The 24,089-nt window shown below is 35.6% G+C and overlaps 1 protein-coding gene across 1 annotated transcript in view; it reads left to right on the forward strand.

The window, feature by feature from the left end:
- The window catches only part of Orc3 (origin recognition complex subunit 3), a 114,450-nt gene that overhangs the window by 43,414 nt on the left and 46,947 nt on the right, over window positions 1-24,089 (forward strand). Inside the window, exons 7-9 of the mRNA XM_083127970.1 lie at window positions 384-497; window positions 16,159-16,356; window positions 22,973-23,089. Of these exons, the coding sequence (XP_082984096.1) occupies window positions 384-497; window positions 16,159-16,356; window positions 22,973-23,089 (429 nt within the window). The remainder of the gene's footprint in view (window positions 1-383; window positions 498-16,158; window positions 16,357-22,972; window positions 23,090-24,089) is intronic.

A 24,089-nucleotide genomic window follows, 5' to 3' on the forward strand; every position in this document is an offset into this window, starting at 1 on the left:
ACCTGTTCAAGCAGTTCCGGCACCCACCCAGCATCGTATAAAGTGGGTACCTGGAGAAAACTGTGGGGTAAAGGCAGCCAGGGGCATGGTGCTGATCACATCACCCCCACCTTGGGCCATGATCAAGAAAGTGTAGGGCTCTAACTCCACATCCCCTATAAGCCTTCATGGCGTGGTGCAAAGCACGGGGGAGCACTTTACTTTAATTCATATTAACACTACAATTCCAGTTCTGAATCCAAAATTCAGCCTTATTTTTGTACCAACTTTTAAATTTGTTTCAATATACCACTTATTGGTATTTTAGTGTAATATTTTCAGTTTAAAGTGAATTGGGTTTGTTCTACTTCATGTATATTTGTAATTTTTTTCCTCTCTTGTAGGTAGTCATAAGTGAATCAACACCATTCCACTTGGGAGCCAGAGTTCTCAAATTTCTAGTTGAAATGTTTCTTTTCTGTGATTTATCAGTTCATCAGTTGATTCAAGGTTTGAAGGTAGGTTTTGCTCTTTTTATAAATACTTTTATGTACTTTTTTGTATAATGTGATAACAACAAACCTGCTAATTGTTGCAAAGGAAGGGTTAATGTATGTGCAGTGACATATTCTGAACACATTTTCCATAAGGCAAAGTTCCCCGTACATATAGCACCGTGCCATGAAGTAACATTTAGGGGATGTGGGGGTAGGACACACACATTTTCCATACATTCCAAATTGCGAATTAATGTGAATTTCTGTGTTGTTCTTCCTTAGTAAAAAGTAATGTGAATTTGGCATAAAATGTGATTGTTTCCTTTTTTGTGAATTTCAACACATTTTGTGCTCAAGAAACAATAAAATGCGATGAAAATCTAACAATATTGTGTTTTAGATTTTAAAAAGTATACCATATTTGTGCATGTACAGTACACAGATTTTCAAAAATTTTATCTTACCAAAAAAATTACGGTGTTCGTCAGGGCTCGAAAAATCCCGGTTGCCTGGCGACTGTGATCTTTTGCTGTAATATGTACGAAATTTTGAAGATTCTAAGTTCAAATTGCAGTACAGCGTAAGTTAGCATTTTTTTTATCAACATTGTGAACATTCCATAGAGTCGGTAACAATTTCTTACCCTTTGTCCCCCATTTCCTGCCTTCTCAAATAATTTAGCGATGTTTTGAATACTGTGATGCTCAGCATCTTATACAGAAAATTTCAAAAGTCGCACAATCCAAACTTTGGAAATGTATATGATAAAAACCGTAAGAGATATTTACACCGGGTTTTCTGCATTATAAAGCCTCATCCATTGAGATATTTTTCAATGTTTAAAATTATCAGTTCACTCCGTACAGAAAATCATATAAATTAATAACTGACGGAAAGCAGCATTCAAATTTTTCCAGAAATGAACTTCTGAGTAAGAAAATTATGTAAGAAATTATCGAAGGGTCATAATTAGACATTTGATGACTGATGCCATGTCAGTCTGTCATTTGCGACCAATATTGGTCATGTGCAACATTTGATGAATTTTTGACTAGCGATTTTATGGGTTGGGTGAAAAGTGACATTTTTGAGACATATATCCGTATATGTCAACACTAGCAGGTTGAAATATTGCCAACAGTTGCATGCAACCTGTGTCGTAAGTATTGGCTATACTTTTACGTGAAAAATCGTAAATCAAGATTTTGTGCCGTAATTGGACTCTTTGAGAGAATCCTAGGCTGCCCTTGGCTCGCTTTCTTTTTAAATTCATCCAGCATGGCATAGTGCGTGTGCATTGCTGAGAGGTCAATCCATATGAAGTCATACAACATGGTTGCTTGACCATTTTTAAAAAAGTTTATTTTTTGTGTGTTGTGAGCCTCATATGTTGACAGTTCAGAACCACTGTTATTTTATTTTTACTATCACCGATTTGAAGATGGCGGGCATTTTTTTATCATGGCACGTGCCATTTTCTCCATTCGTAAGCATCAGCGGCAACTTTTTTATCTCTGCTCTGGTAAGTCCTAGGACAATGAGACAAAATCTGTGATGTTAAGCATATTGTAGGCTACAATTATATTTGTGTGTAATTTTCTAAATATTATTCCTTCATAATAAATTTTTAGGTTAAAATTGTGTATTTTAATCGCTCAAAATGACATTTTCGGACATTTTTTTCGAGGGGAAGGCAGTTTGTTTCACACTTGAAATTTTTTGTGCAAGTACCTGTGTACCAATACAGTATGTCAAAATTATTTGAAGCTTGAGACTTTAATATTTTTTTGTCTACAGGGTCATAAACATGTACTTTTTGTTAAAAAATTCCAAGTTCAGGGTCAAATATCTCTGTTTAGAAATCTGAAATTTGTACACAATACTGTACTCCATGATAAGTAACTTGAGTAAAAATTTTGAGTTTGAGATTCAATTGGTTTAAGAGATACAAAACTCGTGAAAAATTCAATATTTTGCATTAAATATGGTATGCCTAATTTCATTTCTTATTAACATTTTGTGTTAAAATTCTGCAAACTGTAATTTGGAATGTCAATGAACAACATTACAATCCTGAAATGGATCTGCAAGAAAGTATATGTACGAGGGCATGCTGAAAAGTAAAGCTTCCTATGTTTTTATTTTCTTTGTTACCTTGTAAATGTATTTTGGATTTTGAGTAACCATACATTGCACTTATAAGACTTTCCCGCTACTCAATTGAAGGTTTCAAACTTCTGTCGTCAGGGTGTGCGGAACTATAGCGAGGAAAATGGCAGCATGTAACCATGCAATGTCGGTGGAGCGCCTGAAGTAGCATGCCGTGATCGAGTTTATAACCGCAGAAAATGTGCTACAAATTGACATTCATCTGAGACTGAAGGCATTTTATGGGGATCAATGTGTAGACATCAGTACTGTGCGATCTTGGGCTGTTCATGCTCGTAAAGAAAACCCAAGCTGAACACGATTCCGATGACCTCCATCAGTTGCAGTTCGCGGACATTCATTCCATTCTCTCACATAGCTGAGATTTCTTCAGCTGGGAGTTTTCTTTAAGAGCATGATAAATTAAAGATCGCACAGTACTGATGTATACGAATTAATCCCCATAAAATGCCCTGTCTCAGATGAATGTCAATTTGTGGCACATTTTCTGCGGTTATAAACTCGATCACGGCACGCTACTTCAGGCTCTCCACTGACATTGCATGGTTACATGCTGCCATTTTCCTCGCTATAGTTTCGCACACCCTGACGATAGAAGTTTGAAACCTTCAATTGAGTAGCGGGAAAGTCTTATAAGTGCAATGTATGGTTACTCAAAATCCAAAATACATTTACAAGGTAACAAAGAAAATAAAAACATAGGAAGCTTTACTTTTCAGCATGCCCTCGTACATATACTTTCTTGCAGATCCATTTCAGGATTGTAATGTTGTTCATTGACATTCCAAATTACAGTTTGCAGAATTTTAACACAAAATGTTAATAAGAAATGAAATTAGGCATACCTTATTTAATGCAAAATATTGAATTTTTCACGAGTTTTGTATCTCTTAAACCAATTGAATCTCAAACTCAAAATTTTTACTCAAGTTACTTATCATGGAGTACAGTATTGTGTACAAATTTCAGATTTTTAAATAACTGCCCACTAGAGATATTTGACCCTGAACTTGGAATTTTTTAACAAAAAGTACATGTTTATGACCCTGTAGACAAAAAAATATTAAAGTCTCAAGCTTCAAATAATTTTGACATACTGTATTGGTACACAGGTACTTGCACAAAAAAATTCAAGTGTGAAACAAACTCCCTTCCCCTTCAAAAAAATGTCCGAAAATGTAATTTTGAGCGATTAAAATACACAATTTTAACCTAAAAATTTATTGTGAAGGAATAATATTAGAAAATTACACACAAATATAATTGTAGCCTACAATATGCTTAACATCACAGATTTTGTCTCATTGTCGTAGGACTTACCAGAGCTGAGATAAAAAAGTTGCCGCTGATGCTTACGAATGGAGAAAATGGCGCGCGCCATGATAAAAAAATGCCCGCCATCTTCAAATCGGTGATAGTAAAAATAAAATGACAGTGGTTCTGAACTGTCAACATATGAGGCTCACACCACACAAAAAATAAACTTTTTTAAAAATGGTCAAGCAACCATGTTGTATGACTTCATATGGATTGACCCTGAGGAGTATTTTACTACTCATTCTTACACTCATGTTCAAGAGGTTTTCCAATAAAAATGCCCTGCTTCTGCTGAACCTCGCAAAGCAACTGTTTTACAACCAGTCAAACACCAACAAATGATCCCACAAATTGTTTGAGTTGGTATTTATTGTTGAAAATCAGATCTCAGATGTTTTCAGCAAATTAACAATGATTTTTAAAATAATGTAATTGCTTTTATTTAGATAAATGCTAACATAAATTTATGAACCCAGTGATAGCCTACAGGATTAGTTTAGTGCAGAAAACCTGGCGTAAATATCTCTTACAATTTTCATGATATATACCGGGTTCCCACACACCTGGAAAACCTGGAAATCTCAGGGAATTTGAAAAAAATACAAATCTCAGGGAAAATCTTGTAACTGATTAATGGTTCCCAATGAAGCAAAACTCAGGGATTATAATATGCTCCTGTCTGTGGATAATCCAAGCTGTTGTAGCATTTCTCTTTCAGCAAGGAACTCATATCTATTTGATTGTTTGTTTCTTGTTTTTAAATGTGATTCCAGGGCTGGTGACCAAGTGTATACCCTCATAAATTTTGCACTTTTTAAAATTTAATTAACCGATTTCGATCTTTTACATGACGTAAAATATATTTCAAGATGTGGAAAATGCATAATAAAGATAACCTGATGTCTAAAGTTAACCAGTGTTCATCTGATTTCCCTTATTAGGGAGTAGTTGTAAGTTTTCCTTCCTTCTTTTTTTTTTTTTACAAAATAGTAAAAAAATAGTGTCCTGTTTAGGGAAATATTTATTTTCTGCCATCTTTTGTGTGCAATATTGTTGATTTTGTATTTACTGCATTTAGAACAGAATTTTAAATATTTACTTACTAGTGCCATATATGAATTATGTACTGTTCATAAATACTTGTTCATATTTTAAGTTTTTGATCATGTTCAACTATTGCTATAGTCATGACATGACACATGAATTTTTACATGCCTCAATAGCTCACATATGTGTAAAATGGAATTACTTGTAGGACCAGCAGATCTACATTAATATCATGTAGTGAAATAGTTTTCTCAACAGATATGCCAGAATGCCATATTTCACAATGTTCCAAACCCCCAAACCTATGTTCCCATTTCTTCATGACTCCTAGAAAGTGTTGTTAGAAATGTAATGGGGAGATTCATAAAAAGTGACATCTTGAACAATGCAAAAAATAGTTTTAAATTAATGCAAATTGATGTCACGAATTCTGACAACTTGATTCCTTTGACAAAGATTGATATTGGAATTGGTGCCAAAGCTGCTTTGGAAGCTAAAGAGGTGAATGAAAAGAAGAAGCTTATGTTTTTTACTAGCTGTAGAATTTTTTTGCAACCAACAACAGAGAAGATTGTGGAACGTAGTCCTTTTAAGGGCATGCGATACAATTTCCACGGGGGTCTTCCCAATCCCTTCCGTCCATGGCAGTGTGCCAACTTAGCTCTCTTGGAGCCAGATCTGGCTCTTTCGTGCACTCTAGCTGGACCCTGTGGCCGAGTGGTTAGCACATCGTGCTGCGATGCCAAGGGTACCGGGTTCGAATCCCGCTCGGGCTTGGTTGTTTGCGAATGTCCATTCATCAATTTCATCACTCATCCCCATCTTCACAAATTAGCCAAGAGGCACAAAACGTGAAATAAAATAAACTAAATCAATCGATCTTTCGTGCACTCGTTCGGGTGTGAACTTGGACGCCCACCCCCCATGCCCCCTACTATGATGCCATCTCTGGTTCCGACATTGACCACCTTTCGTCATAATTATACATTTTGCACGTGACGTGATATTGTTATATTGTCTGCATCGCCCCACTCCCTCTTATCTCCCCAGCTACTTCTTTATAGTGCAATGCTAGATGTGAAATTGACATAATATTGTCGTCAGGGAATTCTTTACTTTCGATTTCATACCACCATCGGTGGATTATGGGCGATGCCGCCGGATCTAGATGTTGAAAACTAAGAATAAATTGTCATCAATTTAGAGTTAACGATAATAGCAGTGACCCGCCCCTTTGACAACTAACATTACCCTAGAAGGCACTTTATCCAGCCATCGTAAATCTAGCTCCATGAGAGTCAGTTTTAACTCCATTTAAGGTGAAATTTAGTTCTTTTTTTGCCCATCAGGTTTGGCAACACTGCCAGGAGGCAAGGAAAAAAGCATTGATCATATGGGAGTATGATTTGATTCATTCTCTTGTGAATATAAAACTTCCGATGGAATAGAAAGAGATGTCAACGGGAAGAGGGCAGTTTGAAGATGAATTTCACCAGCGGAAAAGTCGAAACTTCCATTTGATTAGCCGTAACTTGATGTTGAAGTTGATTCCCCATAAGGAATACATGGGATTCCGAAAATTATTATTCATCATATTTTTCAAACATTGTGTCCAGCTTAACAATCAACATAACAAAATGTTTGCACTTGCAACATGGAGAGAAATTCATACTCTTGGATACACCCAGGGTTTGTTTTAGTAGCAGTGCCTATTCGGGCGATACTGAAATAAATGCACAATTGGTGCGTAATTGTATCTCCTCGCCTTAAGTTCAGGTTGGTGAGAGCCGCCAGTTGTTTAGTTCCGAAGCAAATGACTCACTTTCCAAAGCGATGTGCTCAGCTCATGGAAGACCTGATACAGGAACTTCTCAGGAGAAAGAGAATGAAGGCTGTAACTGCTGATAAAGTAATTTGCCAGTTTAAGACATTGTTGCACAATGTCAGTAGTGAAAAGGAATTGAAAGAAGTTTTGTAACTTTTCAATCAAAACTGATGCACTAGATTCTTTTTTTACAAGTGTCATGAAGGGCAAGGATGTCTTCTCTGAGTTATGGAGCACTGTTAAGTTGGTTTTGATTTTATCACATGATAATGCATCTGTGGAAAGTTAGTTTTCTGTAAATAAGCAGGTTTTAATAGAAAACTTGAAAGAAGAGTCTGTTGTGGCTATTCGGCAAGTTTATGATGCAGTGAAAGTGGTAGGAGGAGTGTCAAATGTAGAAGTAAGCAAAGATATGATCCAGAGTGTTACAGGTGCACGTATTAGATACGAAGAAGCATTGCAGAAGATGAGAAAGAAATGTGATCACAAAGAAAACAAAAGGAAAGAAATGAAACGTAAAGCAAGTGAGATCTGTGCTTTACAAGCCAAACAACAAAAGATGCAAGAAGAAGCAAAGACTATTGCAGAACAATTAAAAAAAACTTGAAGCTTCTGAGAAGTAAAGTTTCTTAATTTGCTGTATCCGACATTAAGTACATTTCTTGTTTTATATTTCAGTCTCAATAACTTATTATTCCTTTTTAAATTGGTACTAATAATTGTCACTTCATTTTTATATGTTTTAAAAATTCCGATAATTTGTTTGTCTTAACTATTATTGTATGCATTACAGATTAATTGATATTGTATCCATTTATAAACATCTATGAAAGTGTGAAAATATTTCAATGTTCTATATCAGATATGTTAGAAATTGTTTCAGAGTTGTTTAAAGTTCTAGAAAACTGGTCATCTTTGTTCTTAATTACATGGAAAGAAGTGTAATTTTATTTTATTATTGAACTAGTTTTGTTATTTGCATCAGAAAACAACAGTAATAAAGAAGGTGAGGATGGTATGGCTATGAGGGGAAATGGAGGAGGCCATTGTAAAATTATAGTAGTCATTTACTGTTCATTCAATACTCTGGAAAAAATATGAGGATTCTGGAAAACTCAGGGAAATCTCAGGGAAAATGGATTTGGGGTTTGCATGGGAACCCTGTATATATTTTCAAAGTTTGGATTGTGCAACTTTTGAAACATACTGTACATAGTATGCACAATTGCTAGCAGGTGGTTTCCTGGCACCTGATTTTCAGAGCTGGCGCCTAGCTTTGAAGAAAATTTTTTGAGCACTGGTGTACGTTAAACATGGACAGCTACTTGAAATTACATGTATATTGATGTTTCCCACAATTTTTTCCCTTCTATTGGAACATTTTGCATCATTGAGCAAAGTGGCGGAGTTCTGACGGGATATTGCAATTGCATCTACTGTCACACAGGATTCGTAACGTTTGTATTTGTTGCATGATAAACATTTTATGTCACCATGTTAAGTGGGACAGTTCTGTCAGAGATTGATTGTGCAACTAGCATTGCGTAGGAACCATAACATTGCTATTTGTTGCATGAGAAATATTGTACGTCACTTAGCAAAGTGGCATGGTTTTGGTAGAGATCAAGGGTGCACATGGTAGCTATAACATCGTTATTTGTTACATATGAAAGATTTTGTGTTAACGAGCAAAGTAATGCAGTTCTGGTGGAGATCGAATGCACACGTAGCATCACACGGGAGCCATAATATCAGTATTTGCTGCACGAGAAATGTTTTGTGTTACCAAGGGAAGTTGCACAGTTCTGGCAGAAATCGAGTGTGCACCTAGCATCACACTGGAGCCATATCAGTATTTGTTGTGCAAGAATTATTTTACATCACTGAGCAAAGGAGCAAAGTGGCTCAGTTTTAGCAGAGATTGAGTGCCCTCCTACCGTCACATGGGAGCCGTAACATTGTTTTATTGGGTAAGAATTAAATTAATAGAAAGTAACTTCCTCAAAAATCATTTCCCACGTATGAAACAGTCACAAGCAAACATAGGAGATGAGACTACAATTTCAAATACTAGTTTAAAAGCACAATGAAGACATAAATTCAGGTTTATTTGTCAGAAAAGTGTAAGTAAAATACAAACGCCAATTTTCAGAAATAATAACACGCAAATTGAGGTCCCTACTTTTAAGTAATAGATTGTTTCTGAAATAAACAAGAAATCATTAATGCCCAATATAAATAAACAGATGTGTTTGTACATATACAGAAATAAGAATATCAACACTGTTTACATGGAGATTCCTGGAAAAGTCAGGGAGGATGTTAAACTTGAAGTGAATTTTCACACATCTGTAACCCTAAATTCATACAAAATAACTGAAATGAAAAATGTACCTTGTTTTGCAATTTTTTTATTTTTATTTTGGTAAATATACCTTGAGGAAATCATGATAAAATCAAAACTCAGGAATATTCTGTAAACTGTTATTTTTAATTGTAACCAGGAAGGTGAAGTGTAAATGCAGGGAAAATGTTAAATAAAAGACATAAAATAGGAGTTCCACTCTAATTAGGTAATATTGCGAGAAAGTAAGTTCTCATGGGTTGATAAGAACAAAACAGGAATACAGTGGAACCTTGATTTTACATTTTTCAGTGGATTAAGCTGAAAACACTTATGTAAAACCAAGGAAAATTTTATAATATTTTACTATGTTGGGACCATCAAGATTAAATGTATAATGTGGGAAAATGTACAATCCAGGAAGGGTCATTCCATGTCAAATGAACCAATTTTTAAAAAAATTGGTGGCATGACCATTTTAGAAAAATTTCATTTTTAGTACATAGGTTTGTACATGTTTCTTGATTTCAAAACCAATGTTCAAAAAAATTTATTGTCTTTAGTTCTCCTGGGGCAGCCATTTTACCAACATAGCGTATGGCTTTTTTTGCTCATGTCGCAGTATACAGAAACCTTAATATCTCAAAAACCATTAAAGCTAGAGACCTGAAACAAAATTCATTTTGTAGCTAATGAAGTATACTTCCTATGATATTCAAGTATGTTTTGCTTGAAATTACATCGTAAGTAGGAAAATTATGGTGGAAAATGGGGTAACAATAGTTAAAAAATTGCATTTTTAAGCCCAATTTTTTAATGAAGGGGTTTAGTCTAAGGCTTGATTTTTTTTCATGTGTTGACCTGCCTGCAAGGTGTCTGTAAATAAAATATCAGTGCTTAGAAATGCACCCCTTTTTTACAGCATGCGCTCAAACATGGCCGTTCATTGAATTTTGACAGTTTTCGGGGTTAAATATCTCAGATGGGTCCCCTTTAAAAATTCTGAAATTTGGCACATAGGAAGCCCTTCATGAACCTAACTCACATTAAAAATCTCAACTTTTAGATTCAACTCGTTTTGGTCAATATGAGGTAACATATGTCACCTAATTTCTGATGTTGCAACGTAAGGTTAAACTACATCCCATACTTAGAATAATGAAGTCTTTTCTTTTTCTTTTTTAAATTTGGGTTAAATAAAGGCTCAGAAAATATAGTAACATAAGGTTGTAATACTTGACTTACCATAAATTGAAATTACAAGGTATGACAATTGAAAATCTGCGAAATTTCATTGCAAAAGGTTTGATTTATTATTTACCCACAACCAGTTGGTATTGTCAGCTCCAGTTTCCTATTCATTCTCTTTGTTAAATCAGGCAGGATTCTTTGTTCTTTCACTAAGTTCCTAAGTATTTTATCAGAAACCTTCAGTTCATCACATATTTTTTCTTGACCGAGTGGTAGCAATCAAACTGATGATTCTGACCTTTACAACATTAGTTTTTTGCTCATTTACATTTTTCTTCTTATAATTTCAATTATAGGATTGTACTGGCCACGCAAAGGATTGTCACACTTGCTTTCCTTTTCTTCAGTTTTAATACTTAGTGAGAAGCAACTTTCCAGTTTCCTTTGCACTCCTTGTAGGATGTGAATAGTTTTTCGAGCAAGATCACTTTATTGTTTTTCTGCAATCAGCTTCCTCAGTTTTTAGACAGGAGATGCATAAAAAACAGAACAGACTTCATGCATTTCCTTTAGTTTTCCTTGGCTTGGCACAAAGACATGATTTCAATTCTGGCATTTAAGTGAGTCACTTTCTCCACATATGAAACTTTTACTCCAACATATCAGGCATATTGATTTAACTGGTATAAGGCTTTCTTGACACTTTTTTTTACCTTACCTTACTTAACCTTTTCTTTAAGTGGTACTTCTGAAGATCACAACATACTTTACCATATAAAAAGCTATATTTAATGGTATTTGCATATTGTCTCTAAGCCATACACCTGTAGTCTTGATCTAAGAAGTGTTATCATTTTCACTGACTTTGTTAAGATTAGTTAGGTCTTTGGGAACCTTACCAAAAGGGTATTTATGACAATCCTCTCCAGTTAAAAATATTACAGAACACTTCATTTCCTGTCACAGATAACGAACATTCACAAGTCACTACTCTCGGCACATTAGGCAAAGGAAGATGACAGCAGAGATTGTACATGCACAGATCAATTCCAGGCTTGCCTCACATCCTATCAAAACATGTCTCTGAATCTTCTGCTGTGCATGACACATCTATTTCAACGAATGTCTTTTCTTGGAAGAAAAAAAAAGTGGAAAATAAAGGAAAGAAAAGATAATATATTCTACCAGCTTTGACACTCCAAAATAAATAGCCTACTTTCAGTGGAGTGCCCAAGGAGGGGTTTGTGTGGGTCATAACCCAATACCTTTGGCCTAGTATTCCATAAACAATTATGTCAAAGGCAGGATAATGTGACAAAAACAGGGCTGTATACTAAAAAATTATATGTAACCCCCCTCCCCTCCATTTCGAAATTCCTGGGCATGCCACTGCCTATCTTAAGCTGCATGTACTGCTACATTGATAAAAATATGGGGGAAGCTCAGTTTTGGAGCTGACAATACCAACTGGTCCTGGGTACCTAATAAATCAAACCTTTTGCAATGAAATTTCGCAGATTTTCAATTGTCATACCTTGTAATTTCAATTTATGGTAAGTCAAGTATTACAACCTTATGTTACTATATTTTCTGAGCCTTTATTTAACCCAAATTTAAAAAAGAAAAAGAAACGACTTCATTATTCTAAGTATGGAATGTAGTTTAACCTTACTTTGCAACGTCAGAAATTAGGTGACATACGTTACCTCATATTGACCAAAACGAGTTGAATCTAAAAGTTGAGATTTTTACTGTGAGTTTGGTTCATGCAGGACTTCCTTTGTGCCAAATTTCAGAATTTTTCAAGAGGATCCATCCGAGATATTGAACTCCGAAAACTGTCAAAATTCAATGAACGGCCATGTTTGAGCGCATGCTGTAAAAAAGGGGTGCATAAGCACTGATATTTTATTTACAGACACCTTGCAGGCAGGTCAACACATGAAAAAAAATCAAGCCTTAGACTAAACCCCTTCAATAAAAAATTGGGCTTAAAAATGCAATTTTTTAACTATTGTTACCCCATTTTCCACCATAATTTTCCTACTTACGATGCAATTTCAAGCAAAACATACCTGAATATCATAGGAAGTATACTTAATTAGCTACAAAATGAATTTTGTTTCAGGTCTCTAGCTTTAATGGTTTTTGAGATATTAAGGTTTCTGTATACTGCTACATGAGCAAAAAAAAGTCATACGCCATGTTGGAAAAATGGCTGCCCCAGAAGAACTAAAGACAATAATTTTTTTTGAACATTGGTTTTGAAATCTAGAAACATGTACAAACCTATGTACTAAAAATTATTTTTTTCTAAAATGGTCATGCAACCACCATTGGTTGGTTTGGCATGGAATGACCCAGAACTTAAAATTGGGGATCCATTGTATATTTACAAACCATTTATATTGTCATTTACACTACATTTTGACATAGCACAATTGTTGAGATACCACAATTGTTGAGATACTTGTCATCAATTTTCATATTCCTTCATTGTAAAATAATCCTGCCTGCATGATTCAGATGCAGGGACAAATGAAAATCACTTGGCACTAAGTGGACTGTTGGGGTGTTGATTGAATTGTTCCCTACCAAATGTCATTGTGTGGACAGTGTGTTGATGAGCGTTATCATGAATCATCACAGTATCTTACCTAAGTATACTTTGTTGCTTACTCTAGATGCAAACACAATGACATGTTCTCCATACACCTCACAAAATTGACAATAACAGGGTGGCTACTCACCTGGTGAATTCTGGGAATTATGCTTTAATTATTGGCTACGGGAATTATGCGTGAATTCTACGTGAATTTTTCTCTGTAGACGTGAAAAATTGTCACTTTTATTAATCCAAATAAATTCATACATTTACAAATGTCCCAAGGCAATTTTTTCACAGTTTAGCATTTATTTTTATCGAAGAAAGCAAAGATAAGAAAGCTGCGTGGAAAATGAAACTGGATTCTCTGAATCAGTTTACTTTGTTAGTGTCCTTTGCAGAACAATCTATCTCACAGTTGGAAGATTATTGCAAGATAAGATATCGTGAAGTTTATTAAGTAAATTTAAGTTTGAAATTCTTGTACAATTAACAATTCTTCGTTTATTAGTATATCCCGTAACATTTGTGACTTGTGTTTTTAGATGTATTTCGAGTCCCTGAGTCAGTGAAATGGCAGTAAATTCCAGACCTTAAATTTAATATTTTGAATAGTATACATATCATTTAAATGAATTGAATTATAATTTTTTGATACATTGGAATCACACAGACCCTTTATATTGTTAATATATTCATGTGTGTGGGTGGTGAGAGGCGGTAATACGTAAGGTCGAAATAGAGAAACATTATCTTGGACCCTTGAATTTTTGGATAGTTTGACTTGAAAACTGGGAATTACACCTCAATTTTATCAAGGTCCTAGAGTGGCCACCCTGAATATATTTCAGCCAATTTCATGTTCCTGATATTCAATAAACAGATTACAGACTGCATTTCATATGTGGCAGGTTTGTCGATTTTTTTAAACATTATAAAAACACAGCATGATACATACAAGGGTTGATCAAATGAAAAGGTACAAAACGACACTGTCGGTGTAAATGAATACTTTATTCAAAGTATCCTCCATAGGCCTGAGCACATTGATCCCATTGATGAACGAGCCAAATGATTCCTTTTTCCCAGAATTCCTTTGGCCGTGACGCGACCCAGTCCTTCACAGCATCCTTGAGTTCATCGTCCGAGGTGAAGCGCTTTCCTTTGAGATGCTTTTTCAGGGGACCAAACACATGGAAGTCACAGGGGGATAAGTCCAGACTGTAGGGTGGATGGTCTAGCTGCTCCCACTTGAACCTGGCCAGTTCCGCGTGTGTGACCCTGGAGACGCGTGGACGTGCGTTATCATGGAGCAGAACCACACCCTCCGTGAGCAGTCCCGGTCGTTCGCCTTCCCCGTAAACGTTCACCATCCGGCGATGAATATCAGCCGGTTTAACACCTTCCGCTGTCAGAAAACGGATAACGCCTCGCTGCTCCTCAACAGTCGAATTTGCCAGTGTTAACGCCATCCTGTCCGAACATGCACTGCCGCGTCACTTAGACGGCGCTCTGTATCGGAGCCTCTGCTCTCTCCTGCGCATTCACGTTCCCCTGCATGCTCCGATGCCACGTGGCGACTCCAATCGCACCCCTACATATCACGCTACGTTCTCCCATCGCGGCATCGGGATTATATAAACGATTCCGTTGTTACGACGTTTCGTACCTTTTCATTTGATCAAACCTTGTAAATTCTGTTCATTTATATTGATACATTAATGTCTGCAAATGACATCTCTACACCTTGCCAAAGAATCAACAAACTCGGCAGACATACCCACCATTGTGACCGCAGTGCTGCAGTGGAAACTTTTGCAAACTGATCTTATTTTGCAGATATCGCTCATGCATTGGAGTATCCATTTCTTCCAGTAATTTTATGGATTGAATATTTTTATAAATAGTGTAAAAGAGACTTCACAATTATGCTGTTTTGGATTGACATGTCAGATGTAATAACAAAATTATATCGTATTTACTCATGTATAATGCATACTTTTTTCTAAAATTTTTGCTCCCAAAAACTGTAGTGCGTATTATCCACGGAATAATTCGGACAGCCGACATGAAACCCTGCAAGGTCATTCTGTGATTTTGTGACGCATTGATTTTTCATGATTACGGAACCCTATCATGTTATATATCATTGTAAAGCTTAAATCCTGTAGTTTCTGAATATGGCAACAGTATTCCGTTCAAGATTGTGACACTAATGTGAAATGCGGTTGAAATAACTTCATCACAAAATGAAGGAACATTCTGATTTTTATGGTACTTTGGATGAAAGAAAATATAAGGAAAAAGAAAATAATAATAAAAATGTATTACTGGCCAAATAATATTATATATATGAAGTGTGTAAATGCTTTAATGGAAGAAATCTTGTCCTGCTAACTGCTAATTTGAGGGTCTGCGACACGAAGAAAAGCAGTGCCACTCTGGCGGAATTCGAGAATGCACCTCCCGTCACATGGGATGCATATCAGCGGTATTTGTTGGGTGAGAAATAACAGAAAATAACTCCCTGATTACTGCAAATCCATAACATAATTGTGATCTATCTTTCTACTATTACAGAATAAATAAGGTGGTTAAAGGGTGAAAGCTTTGGGATGGTAGACATAGTGGAGGGAGAGGGGGAAGTGGTGTGTGTTGGTAAGCCATGGCATATACAAGTGATAATGTTCTCTTCTCACATTGCAACAAGCGATTCATTGAATAGGTATGATGTCATTCACTCTTGATCAGCATAACAATAGCTTTACGACCTAACTAAGAAAGCCATTCTTGAAACTGGATTATACTGTGCATTATATAAGAGATATAATTGTTTTGTCACTTTTCCCTATCAAAAAACCGGGTGCCCATTATACACACACGCGCATTATACACGCGTAAATACGGTATTAAAAAATATGTATAGATTGTTTTTTTGGGAAGAACGACACTGACAGTATCCATTAGCCATCTGGTTAAATACATATTTAAGGATGTTGCTACAGTATACCATTCACTTAGTAGTGTCATAGACTGTTCTTGTATTTGTAAGGTAGCCCTCATATGATACTAATGTTTGTGTCACTGCTGTTAGTTACATGTGAATTAATGTTGTCTTAATAAAAACTGAAAATTTCAGTATTTCATAATGTACATAATACATTGTACTTTCTTCTTTTCCTAGTATTGTATGCTGGAGTACTTTTATTCCAACCCTGTGAGCATATTATGTTGTGAGTCTAAGGAAGTGCCTGATGTAGTGGATGGTTTGAACCATGAAGTATTGGAAAAGATCAGACAGTTAGGTTCATTTCGTAAATATGTTGAGGGCTTACCTCCCAAAGAAAGAGCTCCTCTAATACTTGATGACAAGATAACAGAGGTACATAAATATTTATTTTAATTTTCATGATATTTTTGTGTATAATCCGTCTTATTTTTATTTGATTTGATTTTTGTTATTTTAGCGTCACTTTTCTGCCAGTTTTGGCTAATTGCGACAATGAGGATGAATGATGATATCATGAAATTGATGAATGGACACTCACAAAGAACATGCATGTCAAGGTCGGGATTCAAACCCAGGACCTCTGGCATCATGGCACATTGTGCTAACCACTCTGCCATAATCTATCTTGTGTTCTCATACTTGTGTTGTTTGTTTTCAAATCATTTTGCTACATTAATTAAGAAATTTTAAAAAAGTTGACAGCATGTGCAATCAACATGATATTAATCGAGTGCCTCCTTTTGTTACTTATTTTTCTGATCTGCTTCTTCAGGACTGGGAAGTTGAGTGAGACTTATTAGAAGGTCAAGACATGGATAAAATTGGCTTAAAATGTAAGTATATATAAAGTGGAATGCAACCTTGGTTCTAGCATCCTTACGTTTTAACCAATTTTACTCAAAGTCTTGACCTGTAACCTTTCCATCTCTGAAGTAGTAATTAGGATGATCCAAAAATTTTAAAAACAAAAAGAAGGTGTGGATTGATCAGTGACACATTCTTCATGTTGCCGCGTTTACTAACAGTAAATCAACTTCTGTCACAAAGTTGTTTTCAAATATTAAGAGCAGATCTCCATAGTGGAGTGTTTAGCACAGTATGCTATGATGCCAGGGGTTCCGGGTTCAAATCCTTTTCCAAGCATGGGTGTCCTTTGTGAGTGTCATCAATTCCTTCATATCATCACTTGCTTGGCAATTAGCCAAAAGTGGCAGAAAAGCAAAGTAAAATAAATTAAATCAACGAATTCAATATTTAGCCATGAAATGTGGGAAATTATGTAATATGTATTAATTATGGGAAATTATGATATATATCTGTGTGTATGTGTATTAAGTAAAGCTATTAAAGTTTTTAAAGCAGAATTTAAGTGAACTGTTTTAAATAATTGTAGATATGCCTGTGTGCACAACTGGAACTCTTCGAGTTTGCTACAGCCAGCCTGAAATTCACTTTGTTGCTTGCTTATGGAATGGAAGGGAGAGGAGGGGGTAGCATCTGAAACCAACAGCTTGATACATTAATATACAGTGAAAGGAGACATCAAATATACAATAATGAAAGCACCCTATACATCTAATGGATCAACGAGTGAAATAGTTTCAACATAACACTGAAAACTGATAACTCATAAGTGATTCCATCATTGGGCCAAATGAAAACTCTGGGGATCAGTTAAAAACATTATGAACAGTTTTAGAGAATTGTTTTTAAAATTTTGAAGATAATCTTTGAGGACAATCCCCATCGTATCATATATCATATGAAAGCCCATAGAAGCAGTTTCAAGTTGAGACCTTTGCTATACGCTTATCACACCTACTTGATCTTTAAATGTAATTTTAATAACTCTAGTCTGCTCATTTTTTGTAAAATTTGGCAAATTCAAGAGTCTCTAACATCAAGACCAGTTAACAAAGGTTTGGTGATGTTTCGTTCTGCAATGGTACAAGTAAACACCAAATTTCAGCAAAACCTAAAATGGTGAATTAGAATCTGTGTAAAAATGTTGTTGATTTGGTGTGTAATTAGAATGACGCATACTCTTATCAGGATATTGGTGTGTATGTTTATTGTTTAAATTACTGATAATTTTATCAATCCAATATATCAACAAATAATAGCCAATTAGTGCAAAATTCTGCTATTTTGTTATTATTTTTATGAATTTTAATGTGTAATTCATATGCCCTGATTCTGTGAAGTAAATGTCTAACTATGCAGCTCCTGCTTCAAAGGCAAGACCTTGGGATGTAAGGGGGTGCTCCTTCCACATAGTGCACCCAAAAGTCAACCTCACTTCCACATAATACACCCTGGACTGCAGACTAACGAGGCTCTGGCGACTGGCCCCATGGCCAGTATAATTCTGTGTCGTTAGAGTTGGAAGTGGTTTGAAAAAAAAAACCAGCTTTTTTTGGAAAAAAACTGAGTTTTATTCCGTGGCTTTTTTGGTTGGGCTTTTTTCGGCTTTTTACACAAAAGTTTCTCAAATCAATGAAAATACAGGATTTGGCAGTATTTTTCCTGTTCCATGGTTTTTGTTTATCTCCCTACTGTAAAATAGACACTAATTTCTTAAAATACAATTTACAATATGAAATTTGTAGCTAGACAAAACAGTGTTTTCAAGAAAGCTGGCTTTTTTGAATGGGCAGTTCTTTCTGAGTGTTATCTTCATATTTTGGTAGGCTTATTAAATATATCTATGTAGTATAAGCACATTCACATAACTACAGTAGTTTTGTATGTGTTTTTAATAGAACCTAATAGTATGATTAGTATGATATGATTTTCAATGTTTGAATTTGTTATACGAGGTGTGGCTAGAAAAAAACCTGATTGATATTGTTGTCGACAAACAGCAAGCATGTCAAGCTCAAGCGGTGCATGGGTGTATAACGTGATATCCTGCCTATCGACTATGTGATTGCCCAGGGTACGCGGCAGTCAGTTCTGCTGTAGCTTGTGGACGAAGTGAACCGTACATCTGTGCTGCATCGGAAAAATGTTAAGTGTGAAAGTGGAACAGCGTATCAATGTGAAGTTTCTCATGAAACTTGGAAAATCCACCACAGAAACTTATGGTTTGTTGAAGGAAGTGTACGGAAATGAGTGTTTATCACACACGCATTGAGGGGTTTCAAAGGTTTAAAGAGGGACGAGAATTGACCACGTTCTGGATGGCCTTGCACGTTAAAAAGGAAATCAAACGATGCAAATGTCGGTGAATTGATTCGAATTGGGTACCCAAAGGTCAAACTGTCACCCAACATTATTTCATTACGGTGCTGACGACCCTTTGTGAGCAAGTAGGAAGATGACGACCTGATTTGTGGAAAAGCGAGTAATGGATTCTTCATCAGGAAAATGCTCCTGCCCACATGGCATTGTCAGTCAAGGCTTTTTGTGGCCAATCATGGGATCTCCATGTTAGAACATCCACCCTATTTGCCGGATCTCGCTCCGTGCAACTTTTTTTATTCCCAAAGGTCAAATTAGCACTGAAGGAACCAGATTTATGACCATAGGATCTGTGAAAAGAAAAGTGACGGAGGTCATGAACATGGTTTCAGAAAATGATTTCCAGCACTGCTTCCAGCAATGGAAGATTCGTATTGAGCGGTGTATCGATAGTACAGGGGAGTACTTTGAAGGGGATAATGTTCGTATTGTACAAGATAACCAATAAAAGATTTTGTAACAACAATCCGGTTTCTTTCTAGCCACACCTCGTACGAACACGTGCATGAAGCAAAAAAGAAAATACTGGTCTACCTTTTCAAAGTCTAGTATCAAATCTCTTTACATTAAATTTTGTGTTCAGTAATATATATATTTGTATTCTGGCTTTCCAGTACATCATGTATAATTTGGTTAAATGGCCGCTAAACCTGCTCAACTAGTGATGTATTTTGGCAGCTTGCTCCAGTGGTTCTCGGCCTTCGTGAGACCGCAGACCAGTAAATTTATTTCTTACAAGCCAATGCCCTGATCCCAACAATTTCACTCATAAATACATTTCTGAACTTTAAAGTTTATATGGGAATTAATATGCAACCTTAATTAATATTAATATATCAAGTATGACATAGAGTTCAAATATGTATAGACTTGATGTTAAATATAAAATTAGTTTGTCGTCAACCCCTGGGTGCAAAGGAACTTTTGCGGCCCGGTGGTTGAAAAACACTGGCACTAAAACTGAAGTAGAAGCAAATAAGACTGGCTGCAAATAGAAAAAGACCTATAAAATAAATCTGGAGTGGACCTACAGTTTGAAATGAGATCCGGAGCACTCTGCCTCCACTGATGATTGAACCTCAGACCCCTTCTTATTACAAGGCAACAGCATTACTTTATTCCACTCCAGAGGCCCATTCATGATGATAAAAGGAACATTCTAATAAAAAGCAGGCCTTTTCCATCAATAGTACTTGCAATTGTTCTCTGTGATTTACAGGCTAAATGAAATCTTAATCTCTGATGAAGTAGCTAACAATCTTGTGAAGTATAGAGAATATTCAGACCGAAGCAACACATGACAGTGTGGGGGTAGGGGATCACATTGAAGTGACAAGTGACATGGGCACCATTAGTCTGTAAGCAAGCATCCACCACGCATGCACAAACAAGACCGAGATGACATGATGTGTGCCATTGAAGGAGCTTTCAAACTAAAGTTACAGATGACAAGCGACACAGACTTCTTCAGTATAAAGCAAAACATTCACCTTGCATGTAAGAACAACAGACCGATGCAACCGTGCACGATGCATGCCATTGAGAGAAAACAGTATAGTCTGAGCAACAACATGCAAGTGACATGTTTAGCTCATTGTTGCACTTCAATTCAAAAGGTTGAATGGATTACTGCTTCCAAGCGACACATCTCACTTGTTGTTTCGGTCTGAAAGTTCCCTGAGAAAATGGTACAGGCCAGGTGACAAGCGACACTTGCAGCTTATGTTGCTTCTGTTCGAAAGGTTGCATTTAATTCTAAGGGTTGGTTTCCATGAGTCACCTGTCGCTTCCGTCTCAAAGCTCCGTTAAACAGGATATATACACACATTCACGTAATAGGTAGTTAGCTATACATCTGCATATGTGTTGTGAACAGTAAAGATTTTTAATTGTCCTGAAACATCTAATATTTTGATACTAACATTTGTTTCATATTTTATGACATCAACATTTAAATTAAGACACAAACATGTAAATACCTGATAGCACAGAGGTAGCATCATCGCCTTGTAATCAAGGGGTTTCGGGTTCGATACCCGGTGGAAGCACATAGTGGTTCGGATCCCACTTTAAACTGTAGGTACAGTCCCAATTAGCCTTACTGTGCATAAAGTGGACTTAAAACACCAAATCAATCAATCAATCAAACAAACATGTAAAAGCCTGTTTTAAGTCAATTTCATTGTCAGATATGCTCATTAGGACTTCACATTTAGCTTTAACCCTAGCTTACCTGCACCGTACAAGAAACTTGCATACCGGGGGTGGCTCACAGGCCACACTTTGTTTTATCACTAAATTTCAAGAAACCATTTTATAATTGAATCACTGCTTCCTTTGCTGATTATATATGTGCAGTTATTTATTAATTATAATAATTACAAAAATTCCTATCATTAATAAAAAATAATAACCAATTATTTCATGAGTCTCGCACATATATTTTATCATTCACTAAAACTCAGAAAATCCATAATAATTTTTATTAATGTTTTTTTAGTTTGCAGAAGTGCAGTTGTTTATTAAATATGATAATTTCAATAATTACCATCATAACCAACCAATTGTACACTGTCACTGGCATGAGTGTCTGGAATGAGACACATTCAAAGATGGCGTCTGATATACCCACCAAGTGCATTTTGACTCCTAATTACATTAAGTACATTTATGTTTTATAAACAAAAGTAATAAGGAAATATTGGGAACATCCTACGAAATGAATGTAATTTATTTTCAAACAGTTGTAAAATATAAATAATAGAGGTTTTTGGCCTGCAACGCCCTCCCCGGTAAGCTCGGGTTAAAATTGTATCCGGACCACTATGCAATATGTGTTCACTGGGATTGCCCAATATCTGCCTATTTACTGCTACATCATGTAAATTTATTTTAGTTAGTTGTAAAATATGTCGCTACAAACCTGTAAACTCATAACAGTAACTTCAAGTGAAATAGGTTAGCTGTAATTGATAAGAAGCCAAAAAAAGGCAAAATTTCCGGTTTTATTCCAAAAAAAGGCAACTTTTTATCGGAAAGAAACCATCCCTTCAAAAAAGCTGGCTTTTTTGCAACTCTATGTGTCGTCCTGTGTTTTGTTCTTATTTGTGCTGAGTGCCCTTTTTAGCCTCAGATTTTAACCAAGGTAAGGAAATTTTAGTTTTCAGACATTTGTATTTTTTTTTATGATAAGGGGCTGGACCCCATATAATGTGACGGGTGCAAAATAGCCTCAGTGCTGATGCACAAAAAAAAGTACATTAATTAAGAAGTTTAAATTAACCATTCATTTTCTTCAAGAAATATTTACAATTTTCTGTTGGTACTTTATTGGTATTGGCAAAAATTCCATGTTACTCCATCCGTAATAAATTATGTATTTTTTAATGGGTGATAAAATGCAATTGGCTTAATGGGATACCAAATATGATCTCAGTGCAACATAATATTCTTGATCAGTTTATCTGACTACCTGTGAAATAAACAGTTACATTTTTCGTATCAACAATAGTTTGTATTTTTTCTTTGTTCTCACGTACTGAGTGAATTCATTCTTATTAACTGCAGCTAATGAAGAGACATATCCATGTTGGCAGATTGTTGATTTAACAGTGTGCTTGTAGCTATTTTGTTGAACATTTGCAACAAGTAGATATAGTGTAATTATAATTTCACACATGTGTCATCCTTCTTACTTTTTAATTCCTTGAAATTATATGTATGTAATTTGTTTGCTTTTTTCTAGGAGAAGATCAAGACACTAATGAAACATCTTCATTCTTATGTATTTAACTTCAATACCATGCTTAGGTGCTTGTTCAAGCTCTCTGAAAATCTACCAGAGTCACCTTTGGGGAAAAAGGTATTGCATTTAAATGTTAATGGTAAAGTTAAAATGATATCTACATGTCTTCACCATCGAGTTTTTTACTTAAGTTGTCAATTTGTTATTGTTAAATTATGATGTGCTGCACAGATGATATTCTGCAGAGGTTATGCACTACTTTTAAGGGAGTAAAAAAGTCTACATCTTAGGTATGAGAGATTCAAGATACTGGTGGCTAGCCTCAGTGGTGATGTGGTCAGCATCACATCCTACAAAGCATCAGGTTCATGTATCATTGTACTTGTCCTTTCACCCATTTCATTGTTCATTCTTATTGTTGCAATAAACCAAACAGTTAGAATAGAGATGTAAAAATCACCATAATTTAAATTTAAGGAAGATTCTGATACTAACTTCTGGATGTGAGATTCTTCAATTGTATTTATCTACCGTATTTACTCATGTATAATGCACACTTTTTTCCAAAATTTTTGTTCCCAAAAACTGTGGTGCGTATTATGCACGGAATAATTCAGACAGCCAACATGAAACCGTACAGGGTCATTCCATGATTTTGGGACACTTGCATTGATTTTTCATGTTTACGGAACCCTATCATGTTATATATTGTTGCAAAGCTTGAATCCTGCAGTTTCTGAATATGGAAACAGTATTTCATACAAGATAACGACACTAATGTGCAATGCGGTTGAAATAAGTTCATCAAAAAATGAAGAAACGTTCTAATTTTCATGGTACTTTGGATGAAAGAAAACATACGGAAAAAGATAATAAAAATTAAAATGTATTACTGGCCAAATAATATGACATACATGGAGTGTGTAAATTCCTTAATGGAAGAAATCTTGTGCTGCTAACTGCTATTTGGAAGGTCATGTATGTGCCTCGTATAAATGTTACATTAGTCATGAAAAGAAAAAGTATATATTTTAAAGTTCTTTTAGAAAAAGAAGGAATGAGCAAAACCACATATAAAAGTTTGAAGGCCACTTCACATGATTTTTCATTTTGTAAT

The sequence above is a fragment of the Lepisma saccharinum genome, chromosome 1 (assembly GCF_977018435.1).
Source record: "Lepisma saccharinum chromosome 1, izLepSacc3.1, whole genome shotgun sequence".
Classification (NCBI taxonomy): Eukaryota; Metazoa; Arthropoda; class Insecta; order Zygentoma; family Lepismatidae; genus Lepisma; species Lepisma saccharinum.